At 43.3% G+C, this 14,315-nt stretch overlaps 1 protein-coding gene across 1 annotated transcript in view; it reads left to right on the top strand.

Moving 5' to 3' along the window:
• The first annotated feature begins 5 nt into the window (after window positions 1-5).
• The window catches only part of CC2D1B (coiled-coil and C2 domain containing 1B), a 28,025-nt gene continuing 13,715 nt past the window's right edge, over window positions 6-14,315 (top strand). Inside the window, exons 1-11 of the mRNA XM_039711310.1 lie at window positions 6-252; window positions 3,199-3,340; window positions 6,025-6,134; window positions 6,897-7,016; window positions 8,105-8,242; window positions 10,171-10,417; window positions 11,000-11,124; window positions 11,259-11,334; window positions 12,454-12,564; window positions 12,877-13,007; window positions 13,286-13,358. Of these exons, the coding sequence (XP_039567244.1) occupies window positions 187-252; window positions 3,199-3,340; window positions 6,025-6,134; window positions 6,897-7,016; window positions 8,105-8,242; window positions 10,171-10,417; window positions 11,000-11,124; window positions 11,259-11,334; window positions 12,454-12,564; window positions 12,877-13,007; window positions 13,286-13,358 (1,339 nt within the window). The 5' untranslated portion in view covers window positions 6-186. The remainder of the gene's footprint in view (window positions 253-3,198; window positions 3,341-6,024; window positions 6,135-6,896; window positions 7,017-8,104; window positions 8,243-10,170; window positions 10,418-10,999; window positions 11,125-11,258; window positions 11,335-12,453; window positions 12,565-12,876; window positions 13,008-13,285; window positions 13,359-14,315) is intronic.

Genomic DNA, 14,315 nt, shown 5'->3' with positions numbered 1-14,315 from the left:
CGCGTCCCGCCGCGCTGCCCGCGCTGCCCTCACGGCGGGGCGCGCTGTGAGGGAGGGCCGCGGGAAGCGGCGGGGTCGCGCCGCCCGCCTCCGTCCGGCGGGCTTTGCCTTGGCACGGGCAGGGCTCTGACTTTAAGTTCCGTGTGCTCTCAGTCCTATACAGCCCTCTGAAATTCATGAGCCGACATGCTTGGCAGAAGACCTAAAAAGAGCCCTCAGGCAAAGGGCCAGGGAGCTGCAGTTGCAAAGCAGGTAAGGAGGGCAGAGGGCCAGGGAGATGTGGTTGCAGAGCAGGCAGGGAAACCTCCCACTCCTGCTCGGGATAGTCTCGTTCAGACCTCTCGCTGCTGTTTGCCTGCAGAATCTCCCATGTGGTAATAGCATTGCGGGGTTCATGGAGAAAAAAAGAGATTGTGTGGTGCCTGTTTTCCTTCCTTCTTTAATGCATTCTTCTTCAAGTAAATATCTGATAGGCAGCTGTGGAGGTCTTGCAGGGAAGGCACAGTGTTGTAATGCTGTAATCTTTGCATGAGACCTCATGACTCATGCTTACAGTATTTTCTCAGCCCAGCTATGTTGAGGTTTAATAATAACTTCAGTGACTCTGTGAAGGCTTTCCTTACATCTCTAAGAAAACAGAAGTAAGAACAGCAGAATATCAGGTAACAATTTAAGAGACATATATAGGAGAATATTAAGGTGCTAAACAAGAGAGTTAATTTTAATTTCCCTTTGTATAGTCATTTTTTTATGTAACAGGTAGACTGATATGCCCCTTTCCTGTAGATAAAAGTGAGTTTAGCTGTGTCTGTGTGTTGAGGTTTTTTCCATACTTATTTACCTTTGGATGGAGTTTCAGAAGTCTTGTGGAGAGAAACAATAATTAGTCATGGTTGGATGTGTAGAAAGTCAGGCGACTGTTAAGATTAGAAATACAGTCAAGGCAAAATTTTGGGTAGAAAACTGAGGGAAACACAGTGCAGTTAAAGAAAAAGAGTATGTTAGAACTAGAATGGAGTTTCAGAAACCTTGGAAGGAAGAATAGAGGCAAGTAACAGGTGGAATAACTGGTAAGAATATAGAGGAATGTGAAAAGGGACTGTAACGGGCTATTAGAACAGAGAAAATAGTGAAGATGTTCTCTTTTGGTGATTTCTTAGGAACCAGTGTTCTCATAGTGAAGGCAGAATGCTGTAGTTAGTGATCCATAGTGTCACCATTGGTCCAGTGTGAAAGTTTGCATTTCTGTGTGAGAAAGTGTATAACTTAGTTCATCTGAGCAGGGGAGAAGATAAAAGGTGAAAATGTCTTTCCTCCTTCTGGGAAAAAAAGAAACCTCACTCTGAAAAGACAGAGAGTAATTCAAGGATCTGATTAACGTATTTCACTAATTTCTAATTCAATGCAGTTAATTATTCAGCCTGTTTTACGTCATAGATGAGTGTTTCTTGAAACAAATGGCTTGTTCACTTTCAAATTAATTCAATTTAAAATGTTTTTTTTTGTTGTGTAGTATATTAACTGTGAGCTTTTTATAACTTATTTTTTATGGTTTTTTAAACATTGCTTCAGTACTGCTAATTTCATGGGAAATGTTCCTTTTTGAATGGGTTGGGACTTGGAGCTAGAACTGCTGAATTGTGTTCTTGACTTCTGTGGTTGCTGCAATTGCTTCACAGTCCACACTTGCAGAGTGGTGATGAACAGGTCCTGTGTGCTCCTGATGTGTTCTGCACATTGATGAAAGCCCTGTGTGTGTTCCACAGAACTTGAGTCTTTACATCACTGTTGTAAATATTTCCTGTTTAAGTCTTGTCCTCACCTTCTTTCTGTTCTAGCCAAGTGTGTGCAAGTACTTCAGTTTTGTTTTACAGCTGGGAGATGGATAAGGCAGAGGGTGGCTGACTGATCTGCCCAGTGCCTTATGGAATGTCAAGGGCAGGATCAGGGCTAGGAAATAAACTGCTGCTGCTTTTGGGTGCTGTTGCTGGTCCTTGGAACCAGTTTTCTCAGCTGTGTGTTCCACATTCTCCTTTGGGATTATAAAATGGTCCAGAGAGGGGCACAGAATCTTTAAGGGCAGCAGCCACCAGCACTTTGATTCCTACTGGGTTAAAAAAAACTATTGCTATTACTCACATTAATTTATAAACTGGCAGGCAGCTTCTTGCAGCACTTCAGATCCTCAGGACAGAAGGAGATTGCTGACCCTCACAAAAATGACAGCTGATGTTTTTTCCTGTGCTGGAGAGAAGCTGAAGTGCTGCCTCCTTGGCCATGTGGGGATCAATAAGGGCTTGTGCTTTGGAAAAGTCTGAGGAAAGCTTCACTTACCTCATAGGATGAATCTAATTCTGTTCATAAAAAATCTTAGTGTACTTAAGATTTTTTTTCTTTTTCCTGGGGCAGTTAGTATCTTAACCAGAAATACAAAAACAGTGATGAAATGGCATTTTAAAATAATACCACTTGGACTAAGACCCCCGAGATTCCTTTGATGAACGTTGGAATGTTTTGCCACAAGAGAGTGCTAACCCCTACTGTCATACCCTGATTACTGTTATTAATGCTGTTCCCTGAGATGTTATCTCCCAGCTGATGATCTGTGCCAGCCAGTTCTGATGGTTTTCTCCAGTGCAGTGGGGGCATTCCTGGGTTTTAATGGCTCTGTTTGTTTCTGGGATTTAGAAACTGTTGTAAAAGAAGACAGAACAGTTCTGTATTTACAAATGTAGGTTCTTCAGGAGATAAGGGTGAAGTCTCTGCAGTGTGCACATGCCAGACCTGTTGTGTGTGAGCCATGAGTGAATGTTTTTTAGCTTAGCTGTTAGAGGCACTGCCCTGAACTTCCCTGATGCTATCTGCTCCGTGAGGCTCAGTAAAACAAACATTTTACTCTGCCTTGTTATGTCAGACTGTTAAGCAGGATTGATTTGAAGAAATGGTTTGTGTAGAGTTTTAAAGGGAGCACTTGTGGGGTGTTGAGATTTATGTACCTTATACCAGTTATGGGTGCCTGGTATGCATTGTTGTGGAAATAGAAGTGGTATGATAGTGGGCTGTAAAAAAAAATGAACAGTATTCAGAATGCATGAAAATGTCTAAATAAGCCATACAGTGTGATAGTTTTGAGTGTCTTCTTTGTTCTAACTGTAGGGTATTTTATTATTCTGTATTGTTATTTTCCTTTGGCTCCAGCTGGGGCTGTTTGTGGATTTCAATCCTGAGGAGATGCTGCTGGCTGCAGAGGAAGGTGAGGATGATGGGGACCTTGAAGCAGAGCTTGCTGCTATCACAGGAGGAAAAGTGAAAGAAGGAAAACCAAAACCAAAGGTGAAAAGTAAGTTAAAGTATCTGAATTTAATTTAACTTTGTTAAATTGATCTAAAAATCTTTAAATTTATCTAAAAGGGGTTTTTTATCACTGGTAGAAACTGAATTTGCAACTTCTCTTTACTTTGACAGGTTTAATTTGTTACTCCACAAGCAATGTAAAAGTTTGGGGTTTTTTGTTGATGCTCTTGTAGGTAAAGGAGAAAGATCTCTGGTGGCTGGCCTGTTTAATGACTAAATTAAGACATGCTTTTTTAGCATATGAAGTCATAAAAAGGTGTAGTAGGCGCTAGATGATCTTAGAAGGGAAATCATGTTTCTTGTGGAGGGTGGGTTGTTTGTCATGTGGTCGTTCTTCTGTTTTTGTTTGAAGAATGAATTTACATAATCCACATTATATTTTTAGTTACTTGGAGTCTGTAACCAAAACTGAATCCCATTTTCAGAGGCAAATACTGATGCAAATACTTGGAGAATCCTGTGGCTTGTGTTATGCGGGTTAGAGTGTCTCTTGGAATGGACTCTTCCTGTTCTTAATACTTGAAGTTCATCTGTTAATTTTGTCTGGTGGTGTTTGCATGCAGCTCTGCAGTGGTGTACAGGCTGGCTGTAACTGCCATGAACCAAGGCTGCTGCTGCTGCTGTGAGGGACACTCAGGGAGCATGCTCTGCCTCTGAGCCCATCCGTGTTTGTGGAGCTGCAGGGCGAGCTGCTCCAGGAGCTCCTCTGCCAAAATAAACCTGGCTTCTTGTGGGAGCTTTTCAGCTGAACTGGGTTTGCTCCCTGCCTGTCTGAGAGCTGGGGTGGCAGCCAGTGCTTGAGGTGGGAAAAGGAAAGTGGGACCTACAGGTGTGTGAGCAGGTGCAGGAAGGAAGGGATAGTGCACCTACAGCCTTATTTGCAGCTCTGCAGTCATTTCCCAGTAATATTTGAAGGGGCTTCACACAGAGCAGCAGGGAAATTAAGAATTTTGAAATGTTTAGGTAAGACAACTCTATAAACATGGTGACTGATGACAGACAAAGGAAAAGTTTGTATCTGAAATTAAATTCTAAATAATTTCCACTCTCCACATTTCAAAATTAAACTCTTAAAGCTAATAAGCACAATTGTGCAACTAGGCGTAATAGCAGAACTTCTGCCATTGGACATGGGTTACTGGTGGCTAAAGCCTGCAGGATAATGTTTTGAGGGTGAATCTGTGTATCAGGAGCTCTTGAGTTGTTGTCAGCTTTTCAAGAACTGACATCCCTCTCACCCTCATGTCACTTATTTTGTTGTTTCAATCTTTTTATTCATAAGAGGAAAATAAAACTTCAGGCCGTGCAAAATCAACATTTACTATGCCTAACATTTACTGTGCCTTCTAAATGCATGGTTAAAAAAGGGTTTTCCAAAGTAATGTGCAGCTATTCTGTTTTCCTGATAGAATTGGAAGTGTGTGGGTTAGAAGCTCAGGGAGGATGAGCAGCTGGGCTGCTGGCACTGGGCACTCCTGAGCCCTGGCCCAGTGCAGAGGAGGGGCAGGATGCAGGCAGGCCAGGAAAGGAGGAGCTGCAGTGAGGACAGGGGAGAAACAGATCCTGTCTGGGAAAGCACAGAAAAAGGGATCCAGTGCAACTCATGTGCTTGGTTTTGGCTGAGCACCAGGTGCAGTAATTCCCTCCTGGATTACATCCTAGAGCTCTGATGGGTGTGGGGGAATGGCCTCCTCCTCCTCCAGCAAAAGCTGCACTGTTGGAACATCTTAAGCACCAAGATCCCTGCTGTCTCTGATAAGTGCCAGCTGGGCTGCCTCTCACGTGTTTGAAATTGTGGCCTCATCTTGCTGCATGGGATTAGAGCTGAAAAACCATCTGAGAAAGCTTGATTAGGCTTTTTGCCCCTACTGCAGTTTTCTGCACAGCCAGTTGCCTTTGGATATGGCCTGCAGTCCAAGTTGTGCTAAGGGTCAAACTTACAAGCAATGTTTGATACAAATACTGAAGCACCAGTGGGGTGAATTAGATTATTTGAACAGAAACAGTTTTGTACCTGGGTTAATTTAAAGCTGATTGAGCAAATGCAGGGAGTGAATAGGATCCATTTAAATTGACTGTAAAGCTCTGTCCTGGAGATCTGTAATTTCTGCAGCTTTTACTGCCACTGATGAGTCACACTCATGTGTCTGCATAGGGAAGTATCAGAGGCATTTACGTGGACCGCTGGGATTTGTGGGCAAACAACCTCACCTTGGAGAGCATGTGGAGGAAGTTGATAGTTTAGGAAGATGTGGTTGGCACAGGATGAAAAACAGATGAGAACTCAGCAATGAGGAGTTAAGTAGAGTTTTCAGGATGAAGACCAGAAGCAAAATTGCAAAATGAAGGAGCCAAGAAAAATTTGGAAAAGGCTGAATCTCATCATCATGAGACAGCAGTGCAGAAAATGTGCAAGTGGCTTACTGCCTGCCTCAGCTGTCACAGCAGAAACACCAGTGCTGCTTTTCCTGGGTGCTCACTTCCCTGTCCTTGCCCTTTACCCATCCATATACTCACAGTTGCCTACAACACTGTGCAGTAAAGGGGAAACAAGAGGGGAGGGCACTGCTCTCTCCCAGCTGGTAGCAGCTCCTTCAGGATTTATACCCAGTGTTAACTGGGTGTAGCTGTTCCTTAGGGTTTGTAGCTCCTTGGGATTTCCTTTTACAGCTCCTCTGCCCATGGATCATATTGAAAAGATGGCTGCAGAGTGTATGAAGGACCTGAATGAAGAGGAAGATGCAGATGATGAAGACTTGGAGAAAGATACAGACCTGTTGGTATGTATAACTGTTAGCAATGAGTTTTAGTATGTATTTTTTGTTTGTTTGTTTTTTAATAGAACAGCATTTAGCAAAAATGTCTGTTAACTTTGTGGTGAGAAGCTAAAATATTGCAAAAGCACCATTAGATACAAGTCTTTGCAGGATCCACCCCCCTGCACAGCAAAGTAAGAGAGTTTCCTAACATTTATATGTGTGGGGGTCTTAGAGGACTGAGGGAAGAGCAGGAATCCCATTCCATGTCAGCTGATGAAGGACAGCCAGGGACAGTCTCCTTAAAGTGATGTCTGCCACCATTTTGCTACTGCTTCAAGCAGTGCTTGGCCTCAGAGAACACCTCAAGAAAGTCTTTGTTGTTTCAGTGACTCATCTGACTGGCAGGGTTTAGGGAGTGTTAAGCAGTGGTTTTGACTGTCATTGCTAGTAGAGGCTTTTTGGAAATTTGAAATTTAGGTTTGCATAATCTTTATAAAAGTACTTCTCTGAATTCTCCAGCTTCAGATCTCCAGCCACAAACTTGTGTGGTGATCCTGGGGCTGCAGTGTGGCTTTTCAGTGGTATCTGGAACCAGTTTAAATTAAATAATAAAAAATAAGATTGAATTTTGAAAATGCTGGAATAGAAGATCTTCAGACTCTTCACTTGGGTTCAGGATCCATCCAAAGCTTTTGACACTTCAGACTTGATTTTATTTTTGTCCTTTGAGGACAGAGAAAATATTTAGGAAAAGCCTTTTGTTGGCTTTTACTTTTACCTTAGGCAGAGTTGCAAGAAGTTCTGGGGGAAGAAGGTGAGGCAGGAAGCTGTGAGGATGAAATGACAGCAACAGAGCCATCACCATCTGAACCAGAAGCTGAACTACCTGAACTGCAATCACAGGTAGGAATGAGCTTTGTGTTTCTGACAGTTTTACTGAATCACTGTTGTCTCGTGGCTTGTATGAGGGTCGTTGTCAAGAATCATGGGGGTCTTGTCTTCCAAAAACCTTCTATTGCTGTTTCCTCCAAGGAAAGCAGTGCTGTATGAGTGCAGGTGATCCTTTTGCTTTGTTCCAAGGATGAATTCTGATGTTAGCGTAGAATTGAAGAGGTAAACAATTGGAGACAAGCATGTCTTGTCCCTCATTATACATAGGAGCATGCAGACTGCAGTGCAAGCTTCCAGAGTTCCTATCTTCTCCCTAAGAGTATTGAGCAGTGTGCTGAGATTGTGAGACATGTTATAACTCAGTAGTTTTGGATTTTTTCTCAGTAGCATTGTCTGTCTCAGCTTAATTTGTCAGTCCTCGTGCAGTCAAATCCTTTATTCAGCCACTGCATGATTCTGTTGTGTGCCTCAGGTTCCAGTGCCTTTACACTGGGCCAGTTAGTAAATGGGATTGAGAGGGTTTCTATAGAGATAATGGCAATAATTACATCAGGAGCCATCTGCAGGGTCTCTGTGGCTGTGGAGAGTTTGTAAGTAGCTGCTCATGACTTTGCTTAGGCTGCTTTTGTCACTGAACTAATTCCAGGCTGTAGGAGGAGGAAAAAGAGCTCTTGTTGTAAAACCAGGTTGAAGCCCAGAAGGGAGCAAACTAGCATGGTTTAAAAATAAGAAAAGAATAAGTCAAGATTTGTGCCAAAATACCTCTTCACACCCTCTGTTGTGTGGGGTTTGAGAGGCTGCAGTGTTCTCCTCACCTACTCACCGACCACATGGCTCCAATTACTCTGGGAGTGAGAGTTTCCCAAGTCTCTCCACCCATTCTTCTCTGTGAGGCTTTTGAGAGAGCCCAGAGGTGGACGCAGGGCCCGTTAGCACAGCACAAATGCTCCTCTGTTTTAGGGGCTGTTCCTGCCTGCACTCAGCTCACAGCAGTGTGTGTGTGCGTGTAGAAGAGGAGTGTTTGCTTTTCAGTGCGGTGGGAAAACTCGTCTAGCTGGATGAAATAAGTTTTCTTGATTTGTTTTATTGTTCTTTCTGAGACCTCCTCACTTCCTGCTGTTACCAGTGAGCTGCACCAGACACTGGAGGGGAGGATTGCTGACTACAGGAGGGCGATTTCTAACGCCAGGGAGTCGGGGGAGAGCGCCAAGGTGCGGCGCTACGAGAGAGGCCTGAAGGTGAGTTGGGGTCACCAGGCTGTGGCTGAGGCAAAGTCAGCTCTCTGAAGTGTGCTCTTCCCACCTGGGTGAGTTTGTTGGCAGGGGAGTGACATTTTCGTGTGCTGCCTGGTGTTAAAGACATTTGTTGTTGCTGACTACCCACCTGATACAGCAAACACACAGATAAGGTGTGGCTTGAGCTGCCTTTTGAGCTTTGTTGCTGTTGAATGTGGCAGGTGGTGGGTGGAGGCAGGGATTGTGGTACGTGCTGAAGTTAAACCTACCTTCCTGGATCTGAATTTGACCCATGCTGACTGCTCAGTGTTACTTTAAAGCAAAGTTTAGGAGTTTGCATGGTGTATTTTTTAGCAGATACACCATGCAGTTCATCACTGCTGCCATCCCTTAGGTACTAACCTTTCACTCACTTCTGTGCCTTTCCCTGAGTGTGTTGGCTGTGCTTGGAAAGGAATAGAGCAGGATTTTTGATGAAGGCAATTAAGAGCTGCAGCAAAGAGCAGTCTCTCCAGCCTCTGGTGGTGCCAGGCAGGTGGCGTGCTTGCAGCGAGCTGCAGTGCTTGTTTACTGCTGGGCAGGGCCTTTCTCTCCCCGTTGCTTTCAGCAGCTCTCTGCATCACCTCAGGCAGCAGCAGAGCTGTACAGCTCAGGGCTGTGCACTGGGGCAGGATGTAATGGCTCACTGCCTACCAGGTGTCTCAGGGTACAAAGGGAACAAGTGAGGCCAAACTCGGGAAGAAAAAGCACAAGAAAGATATCTGTGTGTGTCCACTGCCTGCCAGCCATGACAGGAATATACACAAACCCACCTGGCCTTTCTGAGAGCCACAGGAATGGGCAAACCAGCTTTCCATCCAGTCATGAGCTTAGTGCACTGTGCCACTTCCTTTATTTTTCAGGTAGGGAGCTTCCCTGTGCCTAAGCAGTGTAACTGAGGATAATAGACCAGATCTCACTTCACAGCTCATGGCTACTGAATTAGCAAAATTACATGTCAACACATGGTGTAGAGTTCTCTCTTTTATGTAGTTCTTGGAACTGTGAACTTAGTCTGTCACCCCCATGTGGAGAAGAGGGTGGGTTGCCTGTGGGTTGCTGGTCTGAACCCCAGTCTCACATGCAGTCATTTCAAAGTATCTCTGCCACTGTTACTTAATAGGTCAAACAATGCCATGGCTAAAAATAAAATAGCAGTGATTCTGGCACTGATGAGATTTTGTTGTTGTTGTCTTTGTGTGCTTCCATTTCAGTTTCTTTGGAAGATGAAAGAAGTAAAACTTTTGTTTTGGCTTGAAGTGCATGGTGGTCTTTTGTCTGAACCTCAAATTAAATTTAAAAAATAAATATTTTGAGGAAGGTAATACTTGGGGAAGAGGAGGGGTTTTAAAAAAATGAGCAGCAGTTAACCCAAGTTAGAGATGGTGAGAGCTCCTTACCATAAGTGGTAAGCTGAAGCTCCATTTCCTTTATTAGTATTTAATGGCTTTTCTCATTGCATTAAATAGGTTTGCAGGCCCCTTCCTTCCCTGGATCCATGTAGGCAGTGACATTTCAGAATAGCATCTTTTATTACAATAAAGATGCACAGAATCCATCTACAGTTGGTGTAAATGGCTTCCTTGGTGACTTTCTGTGACAAAGCTGAGTGGGTCACATCAGCTCTGCAATAATTCTGGCTGCTGAGGTACCTGCAGTTACCTGGTTTGGGTAACAAGGCCTTTGCTTTGTGCTGCTCTGGTATCTGGACTCCTTTCACTGGCACTGAAGTTCTCCTGGCAGAAGAGCAGGGAGCTGAAGGGCAGCAGCCCGTGGTGGTGTGTGTGACAGAGCCTGTCATGTATAAGGGGATGAGTTTGTCTTTTAATGATTTTATGCTAGTAACATGTTTGATGAAAATGCCCTGTTGACTCTTGTTCCTTCTGTGCCAGACACTGGAAACCATGCTGGCTGCAGTGAAGAAAGGCAAAAAAATCAATGAGGAAGAAATGCCACCTCCTGTTGCAACAGGAAAGAGTTCTTCTTGTGTACCTCAAGCCATGGGAGTGGAGCTGGAGAATTCAGGAGATTCACCCGAGAATAAAGCTGATGAGCAGAAGGCTTCTCCTGAGGCTAGGGAACATTTGGAATCAGAGTCTCTCCAAGGTCGTGCTGCTGCTGATCCTACTGTGGAAACAGGTACTGTGATCTGGGAGGAGAACTAGTTGCAGCCCTATTTTAATGTTGCATCTTCCCTGATGTTTGTGTTGTGTGTAGCAAAGCACTGCTTATGTTGGAATTTCCTGCTGAATGTCTCAGAGCTGTCCATAGAATGCTGAGTTTCTGACAGTGGAACCAATTATTGTTTTAGAGCTCTTCTGTGCACTGGATCAGTGTCCTTAACTTCTCCTGTGCCTCAGTTTCTTCTTCATTATTTGACATGTGGAATTCCAACCTTTAAAGAGTTTTGAGATACTGTCTTAGAGACCTAGTATTTTTTTCATTAAATTGGGAAAAATGAAATTGTTATGTTAGTACTTCTGGAGACTGAAGGAAAAAGGGTATGACTTATAGCAAAAGGGGACGTATTTTTTTCATTAAATTGGGAAAAATGAAATTGTTATGTTAGATAGTACTTCTGGAGACTGAAGGAAAAGGGGTATGACTTATAGCAAAAGGGGAAAAATGTGAGTTTGTATATAGATGTATATAGATGGATGTAGCAAGGGATGCAAATCTTGCATGCTCTGTGTCAGTCTCAGCCTTGTCTCATTCTCCCAGATCCCCAGCACAGCAGCACACGAGCAATCCTACTTATGAGGCAGAGGGAGTATAAACTAGCTGCTCTAAAAGCCAAGCAGCAAGGGGACCTGGAGAAAGCAAAGGAATACATGAAGGCAGGCAAGGTATGCACTGAAGAAATCCCAAATGTTGAACATACCCTGTGCTGTAGCCACATCCATTAAATGTCACATACTTACTGTGGCAGCTGGCAGGTCTTGGACAGACCAGAATAAACCTTTTGTTTTTTCTGTGTTAGAAATTTAATGTGGTGTTGGAAGCTTTGGACAGTGGGCAGCCAGTAGACCTCCAGAATATGCCTCCATCTCCTCAGGGTAAGGCCTGTCTTCAGGAAACCTTTTCAGAAGTCTCTCTATGCTGTAATGGAATGATTCTGTATTTGGTTGCAAAGCTATTAAAAGAACTGGAGACTGTTTAGGACTGAGGCTCACTGCATGTTCACAGTCTAATCAAGACTAATGAAGAGAAATGAGGTATCATTACTTATATTGCAGTTACTCTCTGTGAATTACAAGTTCAAACAAGTATTGATGTCTGATATTCTGGGTTTTCTAAGTGTGGATAATAGTAGCCAGTATTTGAAATGGAAGGGAAAGAAGGATAATGGCACATTCTTTAAATTTACTGTAATATTTGATGGTGTAATGTACTTTAACTAAAACTCATGACATTCAGGTGAACAGATTGCAGTGCACTAAAGTCTAATTTTTAAAGCAAGTTATCAATATTAAAGATACCTCAGTCCTGGTAAGAGAGAGGTTGGTGGTTTGTTAAGTAGATGCAGTATCCCCACCAATAATTAATACTTGATCTTTGTAGCCCAGTGTTTTAAACAACTTACTTTAGTAGATTATTGTATTCTAAGACACTAAATGACAGACTATTTCAGTAAATCATGAGAGTCATGACTCAAGTTACTGATCACTAAATGGCATTGCAGAGGAACTTCATCTAGGCATAACCTTGCCTTAAAAAGTACAAGATTTTTGCAGCAAATAATCTTGTAGTTTTCTGTTATACAATACCAGAAACTGGAGTTTCTGAATAGATGATACGAGTTTCTTCCCTTTTCCAGCACATCTTTTGTTACTAGAATATTTTAGTCAATTAGCAGACTTGTTCACTCTTTCCATCTGCCAAGATACCAAGTTATATTTTGGGGAGAGAATTCTTAGAATACTTGAACTACTTTTATTTTTTTCCCCTCAAGCAGCCCTAACCAAAATTAAATCATCATTTGAGATTTTCTCTTACAAAGCATGTTCTCAGATAATGGGAACCTTAGACTTAGCTAGCCATGGAGATACTGTTTGGAAGCCAGAAAGCTTTCAGGAAGGTGATGTGATCAAGTTGAAGGTTTTCTGAGTAACATGCAGCAGTAATTGCTGTGTATGGAACGTGTTGTGAAACTCCCTGCCTTCCCTGCTTTGCAGATCTTGAAAGCTTAGGACATTTACAAGATGCATCCAAGCAAAAAGTACCTCCTCGGGTGGGAAGTTCCCAGGATCTTGCAACACCTGAACCTCAGACCCAAGAAGCTTCAGGTAGGACTTTGCTATTTCTCTAATAAGTCATGAAATTAGCACTGCTGGGAAGCACTTCAAGGTCTGACCTCTCCCACTGAACTGCAGCAGGAGTGAGTAAACCTGGCTAATGTTCCTGAGTATTGTTTGCTGCTGATCCAACCTACTTTTGTTCTGGATCAGTGATGGAAATAAAAGTTAATAAACTTTCTTTCTAACATCAGTGTTCATAGTGAACTTTCCAGTGATATTCTCTGAAGAAGGAGAGGATACAGGCAGCCTATGTGTTTTGAAATGTTCATGGTGTGGCATTCAGTGGTCTGTGTTTTGCAGAGCCCCTGCAGCAGCCCAGGACGGTGCTGGAGGCGCTGCAGCAGCGGCTGGAGAGGTACAGGGCAGCAGCAGCTCAGGCTAAGGCCGGCGGGGACGAGCGGAAGGGCAGGATGCACGACAGGATAGCCAAGGTAAAACTGGGCTGTGGCTCTTTGCATCCAGCAAAGCCATTTCAATCAGTTCTCTTGCTGAAGGCTTTTTCAAGGCTGAAATAATTTGTGTATTGTCTGTCTGCTTGAAAAGAGGTCCAGTGGGGAAGCTGGGAAGCATTCGGAGGAAGAAATAGAGACAATGCACATATTGTAGTAAAATACTGAGTCTTGTGCAGTGTTTATGCTGCTTAAATACAGATGATTGCTAATTCAAAGTCAGCTCTATTTCATGTCTTACTGAGTGCTTTTGATTGCAGCAATACCAGGATGCCATAAGAGCCCATAAGGCAGGGAGAAAAGTGAATTTTTCTGAGCTACCTGTTCCTCCTGGTAAGTGTGAAAATGTCCTAATCCCCAAACTTTTGTACACGTGCTAGGCTCTGAAGGGGCTGTGCAGGTATTGCCTGCTTGTCCTGTGGAACAGCTCCTTTTTTTTCCTCAGTGTGTAGCTGACCTTGCTGTTTGATGGTATTATGAGATTTTTTTATTAATATGCTCCCAAACACTGACACTAGTGAATATTCCTGCTGAATATTGGCAGCCTGATTGACAGTATGGGAACTTAAAACTGGCACTATTTGAAAAGTTTAACAGCTTCACCATAGGCAGGTGCTAAAAATGTTACTTGTCTATCCTCTGTGTCAGCCCTCCTAGAGGAAAGACTAAATTCGGGTTATATTGACTTCTTAGTTTTGCTGGAAAGAGGTTTTTAGAAGTGAAAAAATTTTCCTGATGTCTCCCATTCTGCTGATTCCTATCAGGAGCCTCAGAATTTCATATCTAATGAATATCCCCTTTTAACATCAAATCAGTATTGCAGCTCTCCTGGCTGTTAAAAGCATCTGCAGAGATGAAGCAAATCATGCCCATGGTCACACTGAGACAGTGGCAGAGGCAGCAGCTGAGCCTGATTCTTGAGACACTGTGTCCTGTTTATCTTCTTCAGAACACTGAGTGCTGTGTCTGGAAAAGTTTGGGCAAGGTCATCTGTGGTTGCTCTGCCTCTCATTTGCACGATACCATTTCTCCCCTTGAAACATCTTTCCTTTTACCTTGGGCCTGATGTGTTCTTCTAAAGGATACACTCAGCACTGCAAAGCAGTGCCTGGATTTTAAGTTTTAAGAGGATAGAGATGGACCTTGTGGTGTTTTTGTGTGTGTCACATGTGGCAATGGCAAGCACTGCAGTGGTAGTAGACTAGGCACTGCCAGCTCTGTCAGGTCATGTGTGGGTTTGAAGGTTTCCTGCTCTGAAGCTGTCCCTGAAAGGCAGTTTAGCATCCCTTT

Source organism: Passer montanus, unplaced genomic scaffold (assembly GCF_014805655.1).
Source record: "Passer montanus isolate IOZ18808 unplaced genomic scaffold, ASM1480565v1 scaffold25, whole genome shotgun sequence".
Taxonomy (NCBI): Eukaryota; Metazoa; Chordata; class Aves; order Passeriformes; family Passeridae; genus Passer; species Passer montanus.
Note: the sequence above shows the minus strand (reverse complement) of the source record. Positions and strands in the feature narration are given on the sequence as shown.